The sequence below is a fragment of the Haliaeetus albicilla genome, chromosome 9, assembly GCF_947461875.1.
Source record: "Haliaeetus albicilla chromosome 9, bHalAlb1.1, whole genome shotgun sequence".
In the NCBI taxonomy this organism is placed as follows: Eukaryota; Metazoa; Chordata; class Aves; order Accipitriformes; family Accipitridae; genus Haliaeetus; species Haliaeetus albicilla.
This window is the reverse complement of record NC_091491.1, coordinates 12,582,852-12,609,818: the sequence shown is the minus strand read 5'-3', so window position 1 is coordinate 12,609,818 and position 26,967 is coordinate 12,582,852. Positions and strand designations below refer to the sequence as shown.

General features: G+C 48.3%; 1 protein-coding gene across 18 annotated transcripts in view; it reads right to left on the bottom strand.

The window, feature by feature from the left end:
* The window catches only part of TSPOAP1 (TSPO associated protein 1), a 76,436-nt gene that overhangs the window by 40,037 nt on the left and 9,432 nt on the right, over positions 1 to 26,967 (bottom strand). For 16 of the 18 annotated variants that reach the window (XR_011326102.1, XR_011326104.1, XR_011326101.1 and 13 more), the window contains exons 2-12: positions 23,361 to 23,468; positions 21,476 to 21,604; positions 19,542 to 19,718; positions 15,962 to 16,231; positions 10,225 to 10,332; positions 9,282 to 9,365; positions 7,749 to 7,838; positions 6,324 to 6,446; positions 5,813 to 5,917; positions 5,410 to 5,460; positions 2,729 to 2,749 (exon numbers count right to left, since the gene is read on the bottom strand). Coding sequence is in view for 14 of the 18 variants with exons in the window: in XM_069791580.1 (XP_069647681.1) it covers positions 2,729 to 2,749; positions 5,410 to 5,460; positions 5,813 to 5,917; positions 6,324 to 6,446; positions 7,749 to 7,838; positions 9,282 to 9,365; positions 10,225 to 10,332; positions 15,962 to 16,231; positions 19,542 to 19,718; positions 21,476 to 21,604; positions 23,361 to 23,468 (1,266 nt within the window). In the remaining 4 variants the exon portion in view is untranslated. The remainder of the gene's footprint in view (positions 1 to 2,728; positions 2,750 to 5,409; positions 5,461 to 5,812; positions 5,918 to 6,323; positions 6,447 to 7,748; positions 7,839 to 9,281; positions 9,366 to 10,224; positions 10,333 to 15,961; positions 16,232 to 19,541; positions 19,719 to 21,475; positions 21,605 to 23,360; positions 23,469 to 26,967) is intronic. The other 2 variants (XM_069791575.1, XM_069791572.1) reach the window with 2 other exon arrangements.

Sequence of the window (26,967 nt, the reverse complement as noted above, 5' to 3'; positions counted from 1 at the left end):
CTTTGCAGACCCTGCTCGTGCACTTCAGGTGATAAATAAACAAAAAGCATTAGTGCTGGATGGGAATATATCATCTGATCAGCAGCTCTTCAACTGAGTTAATGCAGACAATATTTAATTTGGCATTAGTGTATCTGGCTAAGGTACAGGCTCTGCCTTGCAAGAGATTACATTTGTTCCCTTTTGTATCTTTAGGCTGAGATCACACCAGGCTTTGCAGTCACTCGTCATCATTTTGCATAGGTAAAATGCATCAAAACAGATGACTGCATGGTGCTCTTCAAAATTTTCCACTCCACAAAATGTTTTTGAAGTGTCTTTTTCTCCTTCCAACTCAAAAAATAAATCATGCCTTGAAATATTATGTGAGAAAGAAAGTCTGGGTTTTAGGCAGCTCTAAAAATAACACATCTGACCTGGAAAAAGCTTTCTTTCTGATCTCAGAGTACCACAAAATCTTTCTAGACCACTCCCTACCAACTTACAAGGGTGCATGCATTTTTATTTTATTGTGACATATCTGTTTTAAACATGTCAGTTTATCACTTGTTTCCTTCACAACTAGCTAGGTGCTCTCAGTCTTTAAGGGAAGCCTGGTGAAGTCTCTGCAGTCTAGCAAGAAATAACTGTCTATGAAAGAGAGTTATGAGATGCTGTGAGCAACTTCCAGAAGTGTCTGCATTCTCCACTTGCTCAGAGTCAACTCCTTGTTCACTAAGTCACCTTGTACAGGATTCCTCTGCAATCATGACTGTTTGAATTTACTTACAGTTAAGACCTTTCACATAAATGCTTCTCCCCTACACATTACATCTTAATAGAGAAATGAAACCATGAACAGTAAGAACAGTTGCACTGGATCAAAGTAGAGCTTCGCGTAGACCAACATCTGTCCCCGATCCCACCTTGGGACACAGCCTACGACAAGAGACAGGTACAGAACCAGGACCAGAGACAGTTTTTCCATCTTGTCTAGAGACCTGAGCCAGCAGATGCATCTGGATATTGTGTTTAATATTGTGTCATAATATTACCTTGGTTCTGTAAATTTATTAACCACAGTTTAAATCCATTTATACTGGTGGCCAAGCCAATAGCTTGGATAATCCACAATTTAATTCTGAGATACCTAATTAGTTAGGCATCTTTCACATTTTGTGTTATTCAAAACAATGTACAAATATCCCTTAAGTATTACTGCCACATCATACACAATGCAGACTTCTAGCAGACTTCTCGCAGAGGTTCATATACAGCTGGGAAAGCAGCAAGTTTCCAGGGCAGTGCTAGGAGGCAGGGGCATAAGGAAAGAGGAGCCTAAGGACATGGCCAGGAGCTTCAGGGAACCAGCAGGAATCAAGCCCCAGACACAGAAGAGAGAGGAGACTTCTGTGTCTATGCCCAACCCAAAACGGGGAAAAAGGGGCCTCACACCAACTGAGATTGAATAGCATGATTACCAGAAGAGGCTGCAAGAGCAGAGAGCAGAGCTTGGTGGGGTCAGTCTAACCACCAGTTCAGGAACTCACTCTGATTTTCCACACCAAGGTAGACCCAACCACCACCAGCTCAGCCCTGTCCTCTTGGACACTCTCCTTCTTGGCTACTCTATTACACTTCTCCTACAGATGACGTTCCCCATCCAGATGTCCCTTGTCATCTTTCTCTGTATCTTCTGCTATATGTTTCTGAAGTCAGAGAATCACAATTTTGCTAGAAGGGAACTCTACAGGTCTGCAGTCCAACCTCCTGCTCAAAGCAGGGCTAACGCCAAAGGGAGTAAAGGCACATCCATAACTCCAAATAGATGTGGATGCTACTTGTACAGGATGTGCGCATACCCTAATAATGTCCTTGGGCTGTTCTCAATTTCTTTTAGAAAAGTTCCCAACACTGTACTTGCCTTTTTGACCAGACTTGTGAATTAAGCTGACATTTAAAAAAAAAAAAAAAAAAAAAAAAAAATCACTCTACCTCAAACACTGCATTTCCTGCCACAACAGGTAGTTCAGAGCCCACCACTGTGCATGTTTAGTCACGGCTGCTTCTGCCTTTGCACAGTCAGTGTTACCTGTCATTTAATCTCCCCATTACTCGTGAGATCTCCTCACAGCTCTTTGCAGTCAGATCCAAAGGCGACTGTTGAAAGAAGTTTTCTATCAGCTATAAACCCTATTACTTCCATATAAGCCTTCTTTCCAAATAATTTGTGAATAGGCCAGCAAGCACAGCTCCCAGGCTGTAACTTCATTAGTTACTATCTCTTCTGTGAAAACTATTATTCACAATCTCTGTTTCCCATCTTCCAACCAATTACAAAGCCAGCAGGACCTGTCTTTTTCTCCACAACACCTTCATTTGCAATGGTATTGCTATTGCTTTCAGGTTTTGAAGGAAACACTTCACTCTTGGACTGCAAGTAGTTCCCAAAAGACCTTTAAATGTATGTGACATGTGAAGAAGGTGCACAGTTGGACAATTCTAGAAATCTGGAAATGCTAAAAAAAATAAAGCTCCTAATTCTAATTCATTGCAAAAGCAAAGCATTTAAACAGAAAAGCAGCTGCTCCATCAAACTCATAGTGGTAGCTCCTTTAATTACATTTATTTCTTGGAGGTGACACTCTTGCAATCTTTTCCAGAGTATAGTTAAAACAAGAATATCAAGCAACTGTCAAAGTCAGGACAGAGGAGAAAAATGTCCTGTTTGACAGGATTATAGCAGTACCTGCATGCAATCCAAAGTACTCTGGTAGCAAGAAGAAAAGCAAAAAGAGATATAAAACCACATCAGTAGTTACACTAGCCAAAAATCAACAATCTGCCAAAGATAACCCAACCCTCAGTTTGAATGAAATTGTTTTCTCACTGACTTACAGTGTCTGCCTTGTTCCATACTGAGATCCCCACCTCATTACCAGAAGCATCTGCTTCCTAAACAAAAGCCAAATCCCACATACCAAATGCATGAGTAAGATAACCATGAGCTTTTTGAGGGCCTCCAAATCACAATATGCTTTGAGCCAAGTCACAATGTGCTTTGAGTATCAGTGCTAAATTTCAAACCCTCTTTTCCCAGCACATTGCAACCACCCATAAAATCAACAGCATGGACAGTTTGTGTCCAGACCTTTCCCCAGGTCTGAGACCAAGGAGGTGTTGGGAATCAAAGCACAGCTCAGAAACTGGCTTTGACACGATTTCAAGCAGCTAACAGCCTGCTCAGTCATATACCCTGCTCCTAGGTCAGGGAAAACAAGCAAAGTTGAGCTCTGTTCACTGGACTTCCCAACAAAATTCTACACTGGATTCCTGAAATCAGGCTGTCGCCTTTTGCATCTATGCAGTGCAAAAGGCAGTTGAGAATGTTGTCTCATACTTTGGAACTACTACTGAACAACTTCATTCCCATGACCATAACCCTCAAGGTTTTCTTTCTAAGCTGAGACAGTCCTTCTATCCATGGCATTTCTGCACACAGAAACCATCCCATACCTCTACTCACCCCCATCACTGCCTTATCACAGAACTACAGAATAGCTGAGGTTGGAAGGCAGCTCTGGAAATCACTTAGTCCAACTCCATCAGCTCAAAGCAGGGTCAGCTAGAGCAGGTTGCCAAGAGCTTTGTCTAGTTGAGTTTTGACATCTCCAAGGAGGGAGACTCCACTTATGACAATCATATGACTGAACTCTTCCAACAGGGAAACGGACCACACTCATTCTTCACTAATATTACATCAAAAAGCAATCCAAACACAAGTAAAAATGACAATACACAGTGTAGACACCCCAAACCCCCTAATTTTGCCCTACACTGATGTTCTGGAATGACTATGATTATAGTTAAGTCATTTAAATGACTGTTGCTCCACATTAAACTAGCTTTTAATGACAATATCTCTTTCTTTGGTCCACCTGGTGTCATTGACTCATAAAGCATCTCCATACCAGTAACATGAAAGCAAGAACATTTAACTGATGAGGCCCGTGCAGAAGAACATGACCAGCCTCTCAAACATAAAACAAAATGACTGTCCCTTTCTTCCTCTGCACAGGTAGATGTCTCGTTTAAACCTAAGTAGCTTCTCTAATCCTTCAATGAATTAGTTCAGAAAACGTTTGGCAAGCATCAAACCTCCCTTCCCTTAAAGGCTGCTAAGAAGCCAGCTAAACACCAACTGACATAAGAGCAGCACCCATATCAGCTATGATCCTGTCTCTGCAGCCAAAAGCAGATGTCCCAGAAAGGACATGGCAATGGGGCAATACATAATGTCACTTCCCCACGATATTCACCCAGCCTGCAACAATTTCAATTCCATTCAGTAGGAGCCCAGCACTCTCATGCTCTACAGCTCAGATACAGGTCAGGCCCCCTTCAAAGGAGATGCTATTTGCAGCCATGGAGCAATCTCCTCCATCAAGGACACTTACCATCTCGCTCAACTCTTCTGGGCCCCTAACAGCCACAGAGCTGCTGCACTGCAGCGGACACAGGCAATTCAGGCTCTCTCTGACTGTAGGTCACCACTACAGACAGGGCCATGGCCTCATTAGCATGAGATCTCACTGTCCAGGTGCTGTACAGTGAGGCATTCTGCTCGGTCTCAGATGTTTCAGTACTCAGAAAACCTCAGTGGACTGAGAGAGCAGAAGCTGCCCCATTTGCCATCACAGCTAACCCAATTCTCTGGCAGCCACTAAATCACCACATCAAGTTCCAGGGTTTGATGCTTTGCCTTTGCAGCTCCAGGAATCCACAGCCAAGGTTTTCTCCAAAGTCATCCTGATAAACACTGAGATAATGCAAATCAAAATCAGAACAGTGCTCATCACATGTGCCAGGCTGCACCGTTAGGCCGTCTGCCACCATGACAAAGTGTGTTCTGTGTGGATGTCAGAGCACTCACACAGCTGGTCCCAGACTAGCAAACGGGACAAGGGAGCTGCCTCAAACTTCATTACTCGTTATGCTCATGCAAAGGCCACATTTCTCCTTTTTTTCCCTAATAAAAAGCATACAGCAGATATACACAAAAGAAATTTCAAGTCACATGGATGCAAGTATTCTTCCTCCTTGCAGATGATCCTGGAAAATGGAGCAGGCAGATCTGAGGTTGGTAACTTAAACGCATCCCTGAAAGAGCTGTTGGGCACAATCTGGATGAAGTAACCTATCTGAGGACTGAGGCAGGCCAGGATTTAATCCCCGAAAACTTTGACCCCAAAGACTACTCTGCCAGCACAACTGATACCTGTTCACGGCAGCAACACGTTGCATCCAATCAAGACGTTAAAGTATTTTGCTCAAGAACCAACAAAACCCAGAGCAGCAAGAACGCTGACACTAAGAACAAAACATACCAAATCTGCAGCCACTAAACCATCTTGTTTTCTTCTGTCTTACCTCTAGAAGCTGTACTGCTCCTTCATGTTCTCTTTTTGCCTCTGCCTGTGCCTAAGAAGAAATAAGAAATAGAGTAAATAAGAAAGCTGCCTACCTAAGTTCACTTCTACTATCATCCCACCTTGATAGACCATTACAGATTTAAAACACAGACTGAAAGCATCTCTGGTCTTTGGACAAACATCAGTGAGAGATCAGAACTACCATTCATGAGAAAAGCCTTCACTTTGCTCAGGTGCCAGAGTTCACCTAGATGCAGACACTTTTCCCTGGTTTACTTTATCCTGTAAACTCACATATATCTCCTCCATACTCTGCACTTCCATGGAAACAAGGTGCGGGAGACCCATCACTTTCCAGGGATTCAGAGAGTAAAATGTCCATTCTCTCCCACACTGCATACCTGCTGCAAACGTCTGACTTCCTCCTGCTTCTCCTGCAGGACTAGCAGCGCTTCCTTGTGCTCGACTTCCAGCTGCTGCCTTCGTTCAGCCACATTTCTCATGTGCTACAGAAAAATTCACAGACAGATGAAGGGTGACATTATATCACTGCAATACTGTCCTGTGTCCTATCATGAGCCACGAAGTCAAAACATTGCTTGTATTTCATATCATCAAACAGAGGAGAAAGTAAGAAACTCTTAGCACAAGCCAGAGTAACACAGTCAAAGAAAATCCTTAAATCAGTGATGGCCACCTTATTTCCCCTCCCACCCAAATCCCTGAAGCAGCCTTTCTAAAGCACTTCTGCCTACTTTGGAATGCCATGTTCCAGGATCCCACAGAAGCAGAATTCCCCACAGAAGAACAGAAACAAAAGAATGGAGAAAAAAAGCAAAGAGAAAAAATGTGCCACCCAAAAGAAGCACTAAGTGTCTGGACAGTCCTTCCAGCCATGTGGATCCTACTGACCTTCAGCACCTGCTCTAGATTCTCCAGCTTGGTTTGGAGTCCTTGATTCGTCTGAATTACTGAATCCCGTTCCTTAGTAACCAAAACAACCTGCAATCTCAGGTCAGCATTCTCAGATTCAACCTGAAGAGAAAGGATTTTCAATTAGCACAAGTAGCCATAGGTATTCCTTGTATAAATAATGGAGGACAATTTATTTCTCTATCTCAATAGCTTGTTTTGCAGACCTGCTTTCTACTTGTAATGATACCAAAATCATGATCCTCCTTTCCCTCCAGCTTTCACTCAAAACAAATACACAAGCATTTTTATCAGTCCTCAATGTGATGAACATTTTATTTGCACATACTGCGTCTCCCACTAGACTCATCTCCCCTCCCCATTTGCAAGGAGGAAGGGACTGGGATATGAACATGCTACATACTGAAGAGATAAAAAAGCTTGTAGACGTTTGTGCTTTTTTTGTAATCCTAGATGGTAGGATTAAACACAGAGAACAGTACAGAAAGTTCAGTAGCCTGCTGAAATCATGTTTACCTCCTCCACTTACCACAGGGAATTCCAGCAATATGTTTTGATTCTAGAGTGTACTATGGCTTGATGACTATTAGCAATGCAGATTATCAAGCAAAGACAAACATTTCCACTTAGAACAGTTATTAAGTAAGTGAGAAGCCTTATGCATGGTGGCAACATTGACATATGGGACAGACAAGTGACTTTCTAACTCTTGTGCATTACATTTGTCCAGAGAAGGAGCTGGAAACAGTAACCCATGGAGAATCTTCATTGGAGTACCAACTCTTCCACCATTCTCACATGCAACATGTTCCTAGAACAGAACCCTCTGAGATGCAGCCGCCCTCCCCTGAAATCTGCTCTGCAAACGGAACAGTGCAAGCATCCTGCCTTTGTCCCTGCTTTTGGGTTTTCCATCTGGCAAGGGCAGCTTTGAATTGCAGGGGTGGCTTTCTCCCCTGCCCCATCATCATCCACCAAAACCCCTCTTTGAGGAAGACAAAAAAATGTCAGACGTGACTGAGGACTTTCAAACACGCCATATGCTTGCACCACTTGCAGTGATGGGTTCTGCTCTACTACCGCCCTGACCAGTGCACACTGCTCCCCACTAACCACTGTCTGTCTTTGGTTATGAACTCATTAACAAGTTACCACAGGTAAACCAAGTAGGAACTTCAGTAAGGACAAAGCATCTCAGTCAAGTCTTGGGAAACTCTGTAATAAAAATAGGGCAGTTAACTGCTCTGCTTGCAGTTACCACAGGGTACGCAGGACAGAGAGGTATACAGATGGGCACATGACCATTACTCAGCTGGCAACTTGAAAACTAGCATGCTAGCAAGTTCTTCTCAGCAAAATTTTACAGAAACTAATGCTCCATCTGACAAAGATACTGCTTTTTACCTGTCCTGCCCATTCAGCCTTCTCGTTCAGCTGCAAGTTCTCTTCGGCCAGTCGTGCATTTTCACTTTGTACCTCCTGCAGCTGGATCTCCTGTCCAGAAAGAGCAGGCATTACTACACCAAGGCCCGCAGACTAACTCCCCCAAATTTTTCTGCAGAGCAGCTCCACTGCTCCTCTTGACTGATGGTGCAGTATGCTGATGGGATGCTGCCTGAGAAGTGGAAGGCAACAGCATGCAGCACCACTGAAGCAGATACCAGCCTTGTGTCAGACAATCTCTTAAGCTTCCTTTCCCATTTATGTAGCGTCCAAGCCCAGAATGAGAAAGACATTTCCTTGTCTACTTCACAGCTCCAGTGTCACATTATTTACATATCATCTCCACCTACAACAATTCATCAAGTTTCACTGTTGGTTGAAGATCAGAGCCTTGACAAATTTCAGTTAAGGAAGAAAAATTATTTGGAAGAATGATGACAAAGAGAGTTCTAGACTGCAAACTCAAAAGAGTTTTAAATGGCTGATTCTGAAACCAGGATTCAGTCTGGAGTTAAGAAAGCAACATGAGCCAGCTATCACTCTGCCTTAGAGAATAGTCTGAGCAGGCAGGAGGCCACGGACATATGGAGAGACACTGACTAAATTTGTCAGGTCCAGTCCATCTGCAGCAACTTTGTACAGCATTAGAGGAATTTAATAGTTGCATAATCACATGACTCCACATAGACACACACACATCTCCCCATCCCAAAGTTTTATGGATCATCAAATATTTTCTGGCTATCTCAACTGCTAATTCCCTGTGCACACAGTTTAAGTCCCAGTACTTCAAGGTGAGTTGGTCCCTTCCTGACCTTGAAAAGCTACTGTCTAACAACATACAGTGACCAACTTATTCCTTAAACGCCCCATTCTAACCCAGACAATGAGGCTGAGCTATGCACTATGAACTGCACACGAGTCTGAGCTGCACATTAGAACTGACCTGAACTGAGATTTCAGCAAGACATAAAACATCTATTCAGAAGGTAAGCACCCTTGGGTGAAACTATACATTGTCATAGTCACTAATGCCACCAGTACTGCTCAGCAAAGTAGAAACAGAAGGGAGAAATCCAGATGCTGTGATATGACCTGCAAAACCTCTATGAAATTAAACAAAGGCAAGATTTCATCCAACAAATAAGAAGCACAAGAAAATGACCATGGGTTTTTGTAATTACCATCTCAAGATGTAGAAATCTTTCAACACTTGTCTGGAGTGCATGTGAAAATGGTAAGTACCAACTCAAACTAGCAAAGGCCACAGAGTTTCACGTGGTAATTTATGTAGCTATATTCAACCCACAGCTAGCTGAAAGCTAAATAAACAATTCCAGCCTCAAGGGCTGGAGCCCAAAATTTGTGACACTGTTCAAATTAAGAGAAAGACTGGTGATTCCTTATTAAGATAAACTGAAGGGAATCCAAGAGAGACACACAACCTCCTCTTCTACCATTATGCTCACAACAGTAGGCAACAAGAACACTTACTAGTTCTTGGCATCTTTTATGCTTTTTCCTCACTTCATGCTCAAGGTTTTCACATTTTTTGCGCTTTTTCTTGAGTTCAAATTCCTGCACAAAACAAGTATAAGTAGATCAGCAAATCCACATTCTTAAAATGCATAAGAAATTCAAGCCCAGCGTCTCAGACCCAATGCTGTATTAGCTATTTTTATTTTCTTAAGAAAATCTCTTCGTGGCAAACATAAACAATATAGAAACCAAGGGAGTTTTTTTGTAAAAGGTATTAAAACCAAGAAACTTTTAAAGTGAAACAGCTATTCCACTCTTCCCCAAGTCTTTCAGCTTCTGGAAACAGTTCTCCTTTTCCCATTTGCACAGATCGTACCTATTTGTACAGGATAGTATGGAGGACAGGATACAGGGGACAAAGATACAGCTGTGCAAAATATTCAGCTTGAAACACTAGCTGTGCTATCTTAGCTCCTATTCTAATCCAAATGACATCTAACGGAGAGCAGACATCCTCTGGTTATGCACCTTTATCTGCAGTTACTCACTACCACTCCTGGTTCCTCAGATAGATAAGAACTGCTAAACCTCACTGCGAACTGTCCTAGTTTGCTGGAATAATTGACAAGGGTCATATTCCTCACACGACATCTGTTCCAGGTCAGTCATATCTGTTCCCAGTTCAAATAAGACTAAACCAAACACAGCACACAATCTACTGGCGTGTTTCCATCTAGTTTTAGTGTGACACCCAGCCCAATACCTGGAGCTGCCACCCAGCAACACTCTCCATGCAGACGGCCTGTGTTTTCCCACCGATTCCTCAAGCTTCCCACTTTTGCACAGCAGCTGCACCTAAAAAGACTTCAGTCCCCAAAATCTCTGCCTGGATTGCACAGGTGAAAACCCCAAGAAAAAGTATAGGACTCCTTTACCCAAAACCATGTTCACAACTCACCAGTTGCTGTATCTGTTGGCTGCTCTCTTGGTCTGTTATTGCATTTTTGGGAAGGAAATTTTCATGTCCTTCAGAGGCAGGTCCCAGCGGTTGCACAGCTGGTTCCACCTGGAAAGCAAGCAAGATGCCAGAGAGCTGAGGGACAGCCAGGACTACAGAGAACACCATGCACACCGAGGGAGAAGAGGCTCTCCTGGCAGTACCACCTGGGAGAGCAATGCTCCACATGAAAACCCCTGATCTCTGAACTGCACGACTGGACATGGAGAAAGGTGAACACTATGCCAGGGATCTCTCAGCCACCAGAGAACTGTGCCGGGAGTCTTCTGGAGCCCAGCACCAATCAATCCAGCTTGACCAAACCACCCACATGCAACAGTAGGCTCCAGAAAGCTCTCAGATCTGAGTTCCCCTTTGTGCCTCATCTAAGGTTTCAATGAGAAGCATCAGCAACACCTTTCATGGTCCTCTCCAAAGCAATAAAAAGAAGATGGAAGCTGGTCAGATGGGAGAACACAACCCTCATAAACAAGAGAAAGCAGAAATCAGTGAAGATGTCAGAATCTAAAGGCAGGGAAGAGCAGACAAAAAATACCAAGAAATGGAGCATCCCACCTCAGCTAGTAGCTGGGAAGGACTGAAATGGCAGCAGATGTGCTATGGCTTATGTGCCACCACCAAACCAGATGAAAGGAGACACTTTTCTGTACACAAGTTTCTAATAAAATGCCTTTTAATTTGGGCTACAGACAAACACACCTTTAATCCTCTGAATTTTCTCTCTCAACTGATATTTGACTTGACATTGTCTGCCTAGAGTAATCTGTGACAGCAAGGCAAGGCCTGAGGTAAACAGAAGAAAAAGGGCTTTGATAATGTTTTAAACAACGAATTTAAAGTCACTTTTGATAAACAGATTTTAGGGACAGGAGAACTTTAGGATCATCAAAGCCAACTTGTACAGTGAGCAAGCAGCAGGATTTTGTGACTCCATCTCAGCCTCTAACCTTTGGTTGACCTCTTGTCAGAAGCAGAATTTCTCACTTCACTTTGAACACCTACAGTACTGAGGGACCTACGTTACGAAATCTGAGCTCCCTTTACAGTAAGTCATTAGGACACTGTCTAAGCACTATACGTAAAATGTGATTTCTTTTTCCTATTTTAGGCTTGAAAGCCACAGGTTTTAACTATTCATGACTCCACTGCTGAAAGTCAGAAAACTCCGAGACTACACTCAAGCCCAGGCTATCAAAGTTTTCACATTTTCTGCTACAAGGAAAATTCTGAAACCATCTCTCACATGAACATTATTCCCTACCACCCATGGAATAAGGTTAACTTAGGAGTTTGGCAGTCTGAGCACCAACCAGTGGCTGGAAGTCTGGAGATCCTCCACCCAAGCCACAGTACCTTACAAACGCCAGCTCTTGGGAGCTTTCAGACATGCTGTGAAACCAGTATTTCACTCTGGAATATCCATGTGCAAATGTTTCTGGGACTTTTTTTTTTTTTAAACCACTTGGCACATGCCAAGCTTCAAATCTGTATTTCACACCTCCCCTCCAAAATTATGCTTGCTTGCAAACTGAAAATGTTGCATTTTAGTCAACTTTAATGAAATTAGGTCCCCAAGGAATGCTAACGGATGCCACCTAAGGTTAGATACTGACTGCACAAGTACCATGTACTATGCTTCACAAGTCACGCTCTCTTGCAAATAGATATGCAAGACAAATTTTCTTGTTTGTGATCATCTCCCAGCAAACAGCTAAACAAAATCATGACACTCCTAATTACAGACAACTTACAAAAATTACAAAATTATAAATTTGCCCACATGGACCTAATTTCCACCCAAGAACAAAGACTTGCCCCCAGCCACATGCTCATCTACTGCTATTTTTACGCAGAACCCAGTCTCATCACCATATTAAACAACTGATAAATGAGACTGGCACATATCACAAAGAGAGCTGTGACCTGGAGCTGTGCCACCTCATTCACAGCACAGACTGGAAGATGCTCAACAAATGAGCCAGGTGCAAGGAATCTGTTCAACCATACAGTTAAAAATCAGTGTAGAACAGCTGCTTCCCACCCTCAGCACTATCAACCTGGGGTGCACTGACTTTGGCAGAGACCCTGCTGAGAGAGCAGGGTGGGGCTGTACAACTGATCAGCATCCCCAGGCTGTACCAGCTAAAGCCAAATATCCAACAGGCACAGAAGTATCTGTACTTTAGCAAATGACCGGAAAGTTTAAAGCACACAACAGAGTAAATTAAAAATGCTGTAGACTTTCTGAAAGCTCTGCCCTTGGCACCCAGAAAGCATCATTGCAATCCTGCCGCAAAAGAATTGCTACAGCATTTTCCACCTAGCCATGGCCCATTCCCACAGCTGTGCCAGGGCAGCTCTGTGCAGTGTCAGGCAGAGCTGGACCAGAAAACTGATGCAGGTTTCAGGACAAGGCAGGAAGAAGGCTGGGTTTGCTAGGTTGTCTTTAACTCAGATCCATCACAACCCACTGCTCAATATGGGTTGCACTGACACAACTGAAGGGACAGTGGGAACAAGCAGTGGTGAACAGGAGGCTGTTTACACACCACTACCACCACTGAAAAAAATCCCTGCTAAATTATGATTTGACATTACAGAGATAAACATCAACCCAAAACCCTAAATAAAGAACTGGAGAAATCAGAAGGAGAACAGAGAAATGGTATTTTCCAAGGACACTTAGAGGAGAAGGTTGCTTTTTATACTCTGAGGAAGTTCTTTGAAAGCTGGGGGATACTGCACTGATGCCATGTACTGAGGAGCAGGACAGAAGAACAAAGTAATTTCTTTTAATTACGATAACTGTGGTTACTTCCCCAAGAGCTGACTTCCTCCTCCACATGGCACTACTGCGCCCGCATGAATACAGCCCGTTGAGTCCAGGGTGTTCTGCACTACAGGTTTCAGCTAAGACACTGGCAACAGCCTCCTTGCTCCCCCTTCACTACTGCTGTTGGGCTTAGTCTTGTTGCTATTTATCAGCCAGAAAAACTTTTGACAATGACGACAGACTCTCCTGAATCAGAGAAATAAAGAGCATTCATGAGAAAGGCTGTAATACATGTTTTTGTCTGACAGAACCTGCAGGGTCAGTTGAAAACCAAGGTATGGAAGGGCCATTCAGGGAAGACAAGGGCAGAGCAGAGGGGAAAAAAAAAGTCTGTGCATCCCTCTTCATCATGGAGGAATTTGGGGCGTGAGGGGCCACAAGGGCAGAAATCTCAAACTATGAAGAACAGTGCTGAGGATCTCTCTCAAACTGAACTGTCTATAAGAACTGTGGAAGTGAACAAAATAAAGAGTAACAAATCACCAAGATTAGACAATATTCACCCAGGGGTTCAAAAACCCCCTTCAGCATGAACTGAATCTCTCACTTCAGCAGTAACTGAATCAAGACGTGCAGTGTGTCACTTCCCTGACAGTGCCTTAATACAAAATAACTGGAAGGTGGCAAATGTCAAGTATTAAGAGTATCCCAGTGGAGATCTGTGGAAACACAGACCAGTACATTTAACACCTGCTCTGGGCAAACTAATAGAAATTGCAACAAAGATTAGGCAGATACTTAAAAAAACCCAAACAAACATATTGGGGAAAAAAAACCCACATTCACAAATCTATAAAGAGTTTTTCTAATGTGTCAGCAAGCAAACAGGTAAGAGAGATCCAGTAGGTACAATCTGCTTGGGTGCTCTGAACACATTGAGCTGCAGTGCTTTGAAAGGCTTCTGCAGACACTGAGCCACCACAGGATGAGGGGAAAGGTTTTCTCTTGGGTAAATATCTAGTAAAAATGAGAGGACTAAAAAGGAGGCAGCAGGAACCGTGCTCTTCAAGTACTGATATAGCAAAGAGACAAATGGTGGAGAGGGCCTCATGATACTGAGATTACAGAGGGCCATCAGACAAATGATGTTTTAACAGAACCCACTGCTTAGACAAAAAGGCAAAAAGATCTATTGGGAAAAGGAGAGAAAACTTCATTATGCCACCATATAAATCAATGACACAGTGTCTGGGATACTGCATGCAGCGCTGCTTCCCCCAACACAAAAATGACAGAGAAAATGTACAAAAGAAGAAAACAAAGATGATTAACACTGAATAATGAAAGAGGCTAGAAAGAAATAAAATAACAGCTGAAGAAGAGGGGCCTATAAACTCATGAGTGACTTAGGAAAGATGAACAAGGAATGAATATTCAATACATCTTCTATAAGCAATGGGGAGCAATAAATGAGAGCAGCTGCTGGGAGCTTGGGGGGATGATGAGTTGCCCATCCTCACACAGCCTACAGATGTGAAATTCTGCCACGGGACACCGCGGGTGCGGAAAACTTCGGAAAGAACCCGGGTGAACTCACACAAAACAAACCCACCAGGAGCCAGCGGAACCCGCGGTGCCGGCCCTGGCTCGCGAAACCCACAAACCGCCAGAGCTGGGGGGCAGCGGGCCGCACCTGGCACCCCCGGCCCGGCCCCACGCACCCACCCGCCTGCCAGCCGGCGGCCCTGGAGGCCTCTGCCGGCCCCTCACCCCCGTCCCAGCCCCGGCCCCGGCTCCGGCTCCCAGGAGCGCCCACCAGGACCGGCCCAGACCTCGGCCCCCGCGGTGGGCTGAGCCCCTAGGCCGGCCCCGACCCCGGCCCCCTCACCGCGGCTTCGACCTCCTTTGTGGAGGACTTCGCCCCCCAGCGATAAGGAAAGGCCCCGCTGCCCCACCCCGCAGGCAACGGAGGCCCCCGGCGGGCCTGTCCCGGCGGCCCGCGAGTGGCTCGGCCCCGCCGCGGGAGAGGCGCACCCCGCCGGTGCCTCGGGCCCGCCTCGGCTCGGCTCGGCCCCGGCCCCCGGCGGAGGCACCGTCAGCCGCCCCCGGCCCGGCCCGGCCCGGCCCGGCCCGGCCCGGCGAGGGGCACCGCGGGAGGGCCCGGCCTTACCTGCCGGCTGCGCGGCCCGCCAGCGGGGAGGCGGCGCCCTGAGGCGGCCCGGATTTGCCGGGCCGTACCACTGCGGCCGCGGAGGGGCGGCCGGGGCCGGGCTGGACCGGGGCAGGGGCCGGGGCCCGGGAGGCGGCCAGGCCGCGGCCCTGCTCCTCAGCGCGGGCTGGGCCTGAGACCTGGCCCGCCTCGGGGGCTCACCCCGGCTGGGGCCGTTGCGCCGGGGGAGGTGGAGCAGGGCGCTGGGGCCGTGCGGGGGAACGGGCCGGTCCCCGGCAGGGGACAGGGATGAGGGTCACGGAGCTGCAGGCCTCCCTGCCAGCGCCAGCACGGCCATGGGTGCCCATCGCTCACCCACTGGGAGCCAATGTCCGAACCTCAGCAAACACTGAAAATGTTTGTTTTCAGCAAATGAGGGCAAAAAGAGGTGTTGCCTGGGTTCCTAGGCTGGAAAAAACCAGCGCGGGAGCCCTGTGCTGGGGAAGATGAGCGGGACAAAGACCCCGGCGTGGCTCAGCATCCCCGCGCTGGAGTGGGCGGCCAGCAGCGTCCACATCCCCCTTCACCTGGTGAGACCTGGCGCTTGCATCGGTCATTTTTGAAACAAGCACAGCACCTGTTCACAGCGGGTGTGAACCACAGCGCCCACATACTCTTACGAAGTTTCCTAAGAACAGTAATTAATTGAGTAATTAAACAGCAAAACTTTTAGATTGCTGACCCACTTGTCTCACCTCTCTGTGTGCTTCCTTTCCAAGCAGTGGGTCTCCCAAGCAGGCTTCCTTCGCTAGAGGTGAACTTTTGATGCAGGTATTTAGCATTGGTACGGGTGGTCCCAGGCGTGTGGCAGTGCTTGGCAAAGCGCTGTCTGAACTGATTTTAGAGGAACGTAGACACTCCTTGAAATTCTTCAGCGCGATCTGCCTCTGCAGCCGTAGCACCTCTCTTTGGGATTCCCGCAACAGGCGATCAAACTCGATGACGTTCAGGCAGCGAGGGTCATCCTGTGGGAAACACAAACATGACATTGTGTTGCTGACAAGCTCTAAAAGGTGGAACAGGTCGGGGTGGTGATTTAACATACAAACTCCAAAAGCCTTACTGAGGAGACACTGGCGAAAACCAGGTAATGTGGCAGACAGATTTCTGTTTCCTGGGTCTCCAAAGCCTCAAAAGCAGTCGCTTTGCATCCCTTATGCAAATGCATTATTCCTCCCACAGATAAAAACTAGCCTGTAATGCTTCTGCAGGTATCCCACCCCAAAGCAAAAGGGCTTTTCTAAGTGTGTGCTTTCCCAGTGCTTGCCAGCAGAGAGCGTGTCAGGATAATGTAATTTCATTTCCCAGCCAAACGAGAGCCTTAGCAAGTTTACCTCCTTGCTGTGGGTGCTGGCATTCTCTGCAGCCCTAACGGTGGCTAGGGCTTTAAATGCTGGAAAGAATGAAGAACATCTGGGATTTGTTCAGTTTTCTCTCTCGGTATAATGTTTGGTTTTCAAACATTCTTGATTTCTAACCTCGTCAGAGACTACTGTCTCTGTGTGGGTGGACCCCTATCTTTAGCAAAAAGAGTCACTCCCATTCACTCCGGACCCAAAGCCAGCAGCTTTGGAGGGAAATCAGTGCAATCTTACTCTCACAAAAATGGTGAGAATATGTCATCAGCTTGTTTAATTCTTCAAAGGTTTTCAGATTTCAGGAAGCTGAAGCAGCACATACCTGCATGTCCATACATACGTACAAAAGCTGGTTATGAAAACCTGTCTTTACAAATACGCTGCTGGAGGAGACATTGCTCATTCCCCTGGAAAGCTCCTAAGCCAGTGAATTCAACATATAATTGGTATCCAGGACAAATTTAATCAGCTTCCCCATTCTCTTCTTTTTCACCCTAAAAATAGCATGTGCTTTATAAATACAATTTGCGTAGAAAACCATGGTTACTCTCACACTACAAGGGGGAAACTGAGGCAGCATTAATGGGAACTGATTACAGATTCAAGAAGTGAGCAGCTGGGTCTCCTCTGTGCCAGACCCATGTTCAGGCTATCAGGGTAGTAGTTCTTTTAACAAAATTGGCTGTGGCTCTGTGTAAAATCTCCCTTCCCCCACCAAAAAAAAAAAAGGCAGCTATTCCCAACAGACAGCCTCCGAAGCCTGGGGGAACAAGGGACTAGAAAAAAAGCTCACTCTTCCACTCACAGTTTCTATTGTACATGTCCCCTGCAGCTGCCTGGCTGTTGCCCTCAATCCCCTGCTTCCAAGAATCCATGCTGCAAGAAATTGCAGCCTGTTTTAGCTGGAGCTGGGGTTTGGTTGGAAGCCCATCACCAGAGCATGATCTCAGGAAATAATTTTATCCTATCCTAAGAGCCCTGACTTTGTAAAACAAGGCCAATGCTTTTGCAGCGTGGCATGCAGAGTGTCCGTCCTGCCACTGGAAAGGAACTGAGTAGATCCATGTCATAGCTACTGAAAAAATTGTGCTGATTTAAATACCCTAGATTAAAATTGATTTGGTTACAAACTCTGAGCATGCACATAATATCTCTGCATATAAACCCCTTCACTGGCATAGTGCATTTTGCATGCTGCAGACAGATTAGGTGAATTTTGAATTTTAACTAGCTGAAAATTAAAATTTAATGAGTGGCTTGCTTGGAAGGGAAATGGGAAAAACACAATCAGACAGAATGATCTCTTCTCTGTGGATTCCCTGCTCATGTATTGATGCCCCCATTACTGGTCCCTCAGCGGTTACACAAACAGACCGTCTGGTCTCACCTGCTGAACCAGGGTGGTCACCCAAGCCCTAGCAAGTCAGCGGCTGAATTCATCAATCCTGAGGACTGCACCCATGTGTATTTCCTTGGCTAGTAATGAATCTTGCTCACCCGCCTTTGTCACATTCCTCTACAATTTGTCACTCCTGTCCCTGGCAGATTCAGTTTGCCCAGCATGCTCTGCTAGGAAAACCAGACTGTTCTGCAGAGGGTCTGTTCCCACTCCTGTGGAGGTCTGCAGTGAGAAATCAAGAGGACAGAAAGGGAATTTCTTCTTGGTGACACTACAGAGCACAGTCAGACCTGGATAACTTTCTCCTGTGTTTTAATGCCGGAAGGGATCAGTGGGGCAGCCTGTACAAACAGCAAACACCCAATCATTCTTCTGATGAGATCTACGTTAGGGAAAGACTGAGAATCTACCTTCAAACCCATAGTTAAAGTGAACATACGGCGAGGTATGTTCAAGGACAGAAATAAAACTGCTTTCAGTGAGAAAGTATTTATCACCTAAATATCATGTAAGTAGGGTAGATAGAAATGTAAACATTCATTCAGCTCAGCTGGGTGCTGGAACATAGGGTTGCACTTGACCACATTTGCATTAGCAGAACAGGGGGAATCCAGTGCAAGCCCTAGTGTTACTGAGCTTCTCATGAGAGTTTAACTGACCTAAACTAAAACCATCCAGCTCATGAACAAAAGACATATGTGATATGCCCAGAAGAGGTTGCTTTAGTCACCTTGAGTGGGAATCATTTCACCTAGCTTCAGATGTCTGCAGAGGCTCCTTCCAGGGTCATCGCAAAGAAGTTGTGCTTTGAGGGAGCGACACATCCAACCAGTTTTAGACATCTGTCTTGTGATCAGCTGAATTATCCCTTTTATCACATCATTTATATTGGCAAGTTCTGTGCTGGTGCTGAGGGGAACCTGGTCACCAGCCCAGGTGCAGGCATCAGCATTGTAGATTGATTTCATGAACACCCACCCCTGTCTAATGATTTGTACCCTTAGTCATAGTCATACAAGGATGCACCTGGTTGTCACCAGTCTCATGGTGGCTGTGAGCACTCGGAAACCTGCAGCTCAAGACACGGGATTTAGACTGGTTCTTGGGAACATGCTTAGCTGGTTTACTTTTTAAAGAAACACTTTAAAAGGAGGTCCTGCTTCTGCATCTTCCTTGAAGCTCAGCACTGTGAAAAAAAGTCATCCTGTATTTGTGGCTTCTTGGGGTTTCCCGGGGGGGGTGGTTTTAGTCACTGCTGAAGATGACAGCTCAGACCCATGAATTCACGGAGGGACAACCAGGGTGTCCCCCAACACACTGTTCTGGAGGGGACCGGACACCAGCTCTGCCACACATTCACCCAATGTCTGCCATCCAAATCACACATCAAATGCCCTCTGTTTTCAATCTGCACTTGGGGCTAATTGCCCTCATTCCGATTCCTGGAGCCTGGTTCCCATCACTGTTGTTGCACTGCTTGTCCCCAGCCACTGACTGATGTCCCAAAAAGTGTCTCACCTTCCCTGCGATGAGTTTAGCCTGCAGCTCCCGGCACTCCTGCTGCAGAGCTTCAATCTGCTTGTCTTTTGCCAGGAGAGCACTGGCTTGCTCTGTCAGGTCCTTGGCACGCTGGCAGGCAAATGCTTTTTTACACAGCTCCAGGCTGGAGCCCTTCAGAGGCACCGGAGCAGTTACCTACACCAGAGAGAGCAGCAGGGGAGAAAGCCACATGTGTTGGTGTTTGTTAACCACCACCCCATCACTGCAACAGCCATCGGGCAGGGAGCACTGTCGAGAAACACAGCCTAGCCCCAAAGGACAGACAAGCAGAGGAACATGACAGATGTACAAAAAAGTGGGAGGAGAAAGGAAAAGCTGGATGGAGAAGTGGATCAGAGAAGAGGTGGGAAGGAGAAGGTGCTCAGCAGATGAGGCCAATGGGCATAGTCAGCACAGGGGGTGCAGGCAGGGCAACAGCTGGTGCGGCGAGGAGAGAAAAACACAACAGAGGCAGAAAGACAGGAGAAGGCAGCAGAGAGGAGGATGGCAGGAAAGATGAGCATGGGAGCAAACTAGGAAGAGAAATGGAGCTTCTGTGGGTTTCTAGGCAGTGGGAAAGAGGGCTTCAGCATGGATGGGTGGAAGATACAGGCAAAGGGGAAGGCAAGAGAGAGAGCCCAGGAAGGGCCAGCACAGCCAGGGAAGGACTGGGGGATGTTCAGCAGGAGGAGCAGTTCAGCTTCACATGCTCTCTGTGAGTGAGGGAAGAGCCAGGGTAGGGACAGCAGTGTGCTACAGGGGCAGCAGGGCTGACAGGGACAGGCAGCTGGCTGGGCACAGGCTCTGGGCAGAGGCCTCCGGAAGGAGCTGAGGCTGCCCAGCTGCAGTCTCCCTGGGATGCCTGCTCTCAACATGTGCCCCCACCCATGGGGCCAGCCGTCCCACTGGGTACCAGCACCGCCGAGCTGGAGGAAGGCGCAGCTCGTGCTCCCCTGCTCACCCCAACCCTCTGGGCAGTGAGGCCACATCCAGTCCCTGGGTTTATCAAACCAAAGTTTCACTCAGGAAAAAAATAAAACAGTATTTGTATAGTTGCTGGAGGGTCTGCATAGCTGTTGGAAGTATATCAAATGATTTCTCTTAACACAGTATCTGACAAGCCCATCTGGCAGCAACTGTTGACCTGCAAGTATGAAAACCCCGTGACAGAGGGGTGGCGCAGTGCCCGGGGGCAGAGAGGGCAGGCAGCGCCAGGAAAACCCCCTACCTTCTCTTCAGTAAATCTTTCACTTCCTCCCTTCTTTCCTAAAGGGCCTGAATTCCCCATCACAATCCCTGGTTTTCTTCCAATCGCAGAAAGGTTTTCCCTTACTCCACTGCAATTTGGAAGCTCATGGAAGATCCCACATCCTACAGCCATCTCCCACCACTCCCACACCATGTCAGATACTACAGGGTTTGCAACAAGCTGCTGTTGAGCTGGAGAAAGCAAAAACCATGCGGCTTGCACAGCAATGCAAGCGAGGTGTGGATGGGGCAGATCAGAGTCCCTCACCCCTTCCTGTTTTGCTTTACCGCACTCCTTTTCTTATTCAAATATTTCCTGTTTCTGTTTGGTGAAGTCAGATGCATTATTTTCACGACTTGCCCAGGGAAAGCTGAGCTTATTACCTTAAACTAACACCACAAGGTAGGTCAGCACATTTACAGTGAGAAACCAAGCAGGGGGGAATTGCTCAAAGCCAGCACCCCACACACAAGCAGAAGCAGCTGGCGATGGCGGGGTTTCGTGATTCTTGCCCTGCTGATGATGTGCAAAGCACGTTTGCTGCAGGCTAAAGGAAGGGGGAAAGAAAAGGCCTCTAGCTCAATAGAAGTAGCAAGCAAGAAGTCCTGGCGATAAGGTGCTCTCCTAGCTCAGCTTCCCAGCAGCAGCAAGCCCCCACACTCACGACTTTGAGGTTTGCCTCCTGGAGTTTCCGGGCTCTCTCCTCCAGGCGCTTGGCAATCACTGCCAGCTCTGCGTTCTTCCTCTTCAGGTGCTTCACCTTCTCCTCCGTCTGGGGAAAGCAGCTCCTGCGCTAGATAACAGAAGGAGAGGTTCAAGGTGAAGCCCCCACTCAGCTCGAAGCTGCGTGCTAGGGTGTTAGGGGAAGCCAAAGTCTCCGGCCCTGCCTGATGGGCTCTGCGCCCACAGGGCTTTTCCCACCCAGGGCTTGGCCTGTTCTCCTATAACTGTCCCAAACATTAAACACCATCCTCTGCTCGTCACCTCTCCGGTCACTTAAACCTGTGTTTTTCCCATTATTTTTGTTAATGTGACTTCTCGGTCCCTATGAGATGCCCCTCACCCCACCCCAGGCCATGCTGCAAGGTCCCTCTCCATCCGCAACATGCTTGTTGCAGGCTCTCCCTTAGCCAGCTGGGACTCAGCGCACCTCCAGTATCAGTCTGGCCTGGCCACCCACCCTTTGGGCTTTCTCTTCCAAAGTCTTCCCGGTTTATTTCCCTGGGGTTACAGGACTCAACGCATTGCTGCGGATTTGTGCTGCACTGCCACTGCAAGCTTCGCCGTCGTCCTTTTTCTCATGACACCAAAGCATGAGTTGGGGGGGAACGGGGAGAAAGCGGCAAAGGACTTTATGATGTTCGCAAAGCAAATTTCCCTTTTCTTCCTATTGATTCTGTTTGCTCTTAATCCCCTTTTATTTGTTATCTGTCTGTTTCGATAAGCTGCCACTTGCCGATGGCTCGTTCTCTCAAGGTTGTACCCAGATGTGTTGTGCTGTCTTTTCACATCAGCAAAAATGTCAGGTCAGCTGATCCTTCCAATTATTTTCTTCCCTAGCCCTGTGAGATCCCACCATAGGCGCTTGCTGCTCTCACTGCTTTTCTTCAGCCAGAAGACTGAGGCTGATTTTTGAGAGTAAGATTTGATGAGAGCTTACACGGCAGTGCTTTGCTAAAATCCAGATGACTGATAAGGGGTAACATCCCAGCGTGCAGGTCATACTGGATTTATGCTTTTAGTGTAAGAAAATTATCTAAAATATGCATTTTGAATTTGGTGATATAAATCTGAAATGCTGAGCAATCAAATTTTCAGGGGCCCAGGGTGGTCACATCCCCAAGCTGCCAGGCTGTGCAAGGGCCTGATGCTCTCCAGGGAGGATGCAGGAGGGGAACGTCCCCTCTTCGCATTTCCTGAGGGTCCTGGCTGCCCACCATGGGCCTGGGGAGCCAGGGGTGGGGAAGCGGGGCAGAATGGGCAGCCCAGGCTGTGGCAGCATGGCTTGGCTTTGGGTGCTGGGGGTGCAGCTGGGGAGGACCCGGGTGCGGAGCTCCCATGGGAGCAGGGGGCAGTGCTGCACTGTCACCCAAAGCCGAGGCCAAGTGAATCAGTGTTTCTGCTTTTCCAACTAAAGAGGAAACAAGAGCGACTTCCCTCTCCCCTGCTGTCAGCTCGCTGCTGCCCTGCTCTCTGCCTGCTCTCAGGGCGGCTGCCTTAAAACCTCTTGTGGTTTCCAGCAGCCAAGTGGCACCAGACAAAGATGTCAGAGGGCAGCGGAGGGTCCTGGCTCTGCTCTGCATCGCAAGGAAGGGGTCCTGCTCGAGCCAGCGATGGGTGCAGTGTGAAGGCACCCAGGAGACCCAAAGCACCCAGGCCCCCTTTCCCCTCTGGCTCTGCCCGGGGGATCCCCTGTGCTGGCATCTCTTGGTGTTGGCAGCAGACAGCAGCTCGCCCTGGCCAGGACTCCCTCCCCACAGAGCATCCTGTGCCGGCAGCCGGCCCAGCACCTGGCCAGGGCGCAGGATGGGGCCACATGCTCTGCTCACCAGCAAGCTGTTCTCCTCGGCCAGGCTGGAGCAGCGGTGCCGCAGGTCCTCCAGTGCACTCAGGAGCTTCGTGTTCTGGCTCACGAGGAAGCCGTAGTCAGCCCCGCTCTGCAAAACAGCGCGGGAGAGGCAAGGCAGGGCTTCACCTGCCTGGGGCGAGGAGGAGAGGGACCGCAGCTGCACGCCTGCCCTGGCCCCACAGCGAGCCCAGCCTGGCTGCATGGGGAGGCTGGCAGGGTCGGGGTGCAGGCAGCAAAGGGGCAGGGTGGGATGCAGAGGCTGATTTCAGGAGGAGGCGAGGGGCTGCATGTCCTTTGGGGGACGAGGGGCCTTCGGGGCCAGGCTATATCTCCTGTGGGTGACTGCTACTGTCTCCATAGCTTTAAAGATGCTTTCAACTTGCACCTGGGGAAAAAGCCCAGACCCTCATGTTGTCCTCAGCCGCTTGCATTTTGCCACGGTACCAGCTAAACTGGCTCAAGTTAAACACTAGCAGAGCCAGCAAGAGCCAGGCAGGCAGAGCGCAAGCCATGACACCCCAGACATGTGCACTGCTCCCCACGGCTCAGGGACCCGGCGGCCTCCAGCACCGCCTGGCTTTCAGAGGTGACGAGAGCTTCTCACCCACTTCCCCATGCCAGCTCCCCTGGTTTGGCCCAGGAGCCCGCCCAGGAGCCAGGCCCTGGGCTCTGCCCTCTCTATGTCAGCCTCAGCTCCGGAAGAAGGCGACATGCTGGATTTCTCTGCAAAACACCACCTTAATTTTGTCACATCAAAAGCAGCAGCAGCTCTGCCGGGAGTTGTATATATAGCTTTGTGGTTACTGTTTCCTGCTCAGAGCAGCTCGCCACAGGCTCGCTGCTGAAGCAGGCTCCCAGAAAGTATTTTTGTGCATTAGCAAAGCCCATAGCCAAGCTATTGCTTCACAGCTGCCATATGGCAGCAGCAAGCCACACATCTCGGGAAGACCTAGCCAGATGTTTTCCCAGCAGCCAGGCAGGACTTGCAGGAGCCGCTCCCAGTACCCAACAAGTCTTTGCTGGTGCCGCTGAACAGCCGTGACCTTCCCGGTCCGCAGCTCTGCTTCTGCCGTTTGCAAGCCAAGACTACAAGGGAAACATCACTTGGCTACCGAAGAAATGCTGCCCAAGCTTTCCTGGTAGCAAAAAGTCAGACAAGCGGCTCACAGCACTCGGGTGCTGCTAAGTTCTCGGAGGCCTGAGGCTGGCTAAAACTCACTACGCTTTGGACCAATACTATATTTTGGCTTCTCAATCACATCCATTGGAGAAATAGGGCAGGAGACCAGTGCCACAAAGTCCACCCCATTGAATCCCCTGGCGTGGCTGCCATGCTCATGCCATGACTCTCCCAACCTCTCATGCCTGTATGGAAATGCCTTGGCAAAGCAAGGAGGGAAAACACAACAGAAAGAGAATGAAAACAACAACAACAACAAAATGTCAGAAGATAACACCCAGCCCTCTCCATCAGCTTCACATGGTGTCCCCAGATTCCACCAGCCCTCTGAGACACCAGGAGGGGATATTGGGTGCCAGGAGTTGACAGGCCTTTGGCAGAGTGGTTTGTAGGTGTTCACCCTGCAGAAATCCCAAGGTTTGAGAAAACTGGAGTGAAATGCCCCACAGAAAGAGATTGTACCACTTTCCACTTGTGGGAAAGCAAAAATGTATTTTCCTCTTTTTTTTTTTCTCCTCTAGGCACAAAGGTACAGTAACTGCCACAGTCCCCGGGGACATCACACCACAGTACCCCAGGCACCTGGGTGCCCTCTCCCACTCTCCAATGACTCAGGGCTGCTCCCAAGGGTGGTCAGGGCAGGCCCAGGAACTAAGGAGATCCCCAAACTCAGCAGCCTGGGGCAGCCAAGAAGCTCCCCTGGGAGCCATGCACCCTGCCCGATGCAGTGCTCTGGGCCCAGAGACCCAGTACCAGATCCTGCGGCATCAGTCCCATCCCTGCAGCTTTACAGCGACAGTGAGGTGTCCCAGAGACTATTTCCCCCATCACCAGCTCCAGGAACGGCAAAGCACTTCCTTAGGCTGAGCACACTTGCTGATGGGGGACAGAGGAGGGTGGGTGCTTGGAGGCGAGGGAGGTCCTACCAGCATCTCCCGTGCTGTGCATGACAGCACCTTGGGCTGGTTCACTGCAACCATCCCCAGAGGCAAGCAGGTAGCTCCTGGGATGAAGTTAAAATGTGTTATTTCCATCTCCTCGCCACCGCTGAGACGCCTCGAGCTTCTTGTGTGTGGTCATTTGCACTGAGACAGGCTGAGCAAACTCAGCCAGCAACCTCTGTGCTTGGGATAGGAGCTGGAGAGCTTTTGCGGAGGAGCTGATGCGTTCCTGCCTCTCCCCATCAGGCAGCCAAGACTTCTGACGGCATCAGCACTGGGTTTCTACAGGGGACAATTAGCACTTCCAGCACGGCAGGGGGACCTTTTGGAGACCTACATTCAAATTTCTGCAGTTGAAACCCCTTTTCTGTAGCTATAAAACAACATCTTCATCGGGGCAGGATGCAAAGACTCACAAGCACTCACCCCCACCCTACCAGGCTGTCCCCAGTTCAGCCCAGGTTTCGTGCCATGAGTCCAGAGCCCATGGCATGGCAAAGGCTGGAATGTCCTAGACCATGCAGAGACCTTTCTAGCTCCCTGAGTGTTGCAGGACCCCCGGGCGAGGTGCCACAGAGCAAGAGAGCGTGGCTGTGTGCTCCAGGCTGGAGCCAGGCACGCAGCCAAGCCTCCCCCTTGCCAGCACGTCCCACTGCAGCCACAGCTCCTTGGGGCTTTGCCCAGAGAGGCACAAGGGGCATCTGCAGCGAGAAGACGTGGAGACAGGAGATCCTTGCCGTGCCAGGATGTCTGTCCTGTGCAGGACCTCACTGCCCGGGAAAGCTTTGCCAAACCTTCCCCCCGGCACTGAGCCAGCACTGGCTGCATCGGCTGAACCCTCCTCCAAGACCATGTAGAGCCTGGAACTGAAGGACTGTCTAGACGTCATCCCACGCTCATTAAACATTCATTTCCTATAATGAAATAGCTTTTAATTTATTAACCGCTCCGCTGTTCCTCAAGGTTCCCGCGCTGCGTGGTGCAGCCTTGCTGCAGGCCATGCTCGTGGCCCCCATGGACAGTGCTTTTCAAAGGGTGCTGAGGAAATCATTTGGGAAAAGAGGCACAGAGACTGCCTCTGAAGCAACTCTTCTTGATAAAGACAAGCAGAAGTGCTGGCAGGAGCTGAAATCCAAAAGCATCCCTCGGTCAGGGAGGTATTCAGTGAGCTGGAGTCAGCAGGAGCTGAGGCAGAGCTGGCACTGTGGGGCGGTAGGGAGGGTCTCCGGGAAGTCGCATCCCCCAGATCAGGAGCACCCTCATCCACTAAAAAATTAACTGAAGTGACATGTTCTTTGGCCATGGGAGAAATTTTCTAAAATCAGAGCAAGGCAGGAGAAGAGCAGCAGGGATGCTGAGGGAGGAGTAGCAGGCAGGCACATAGCTTTGAAGCCTCCTGTTACAGGGAAATCATCATCATCTGTCGCCTCATTTGGCAGGTAGAGCCCAAAATACAGTTTCTTCAG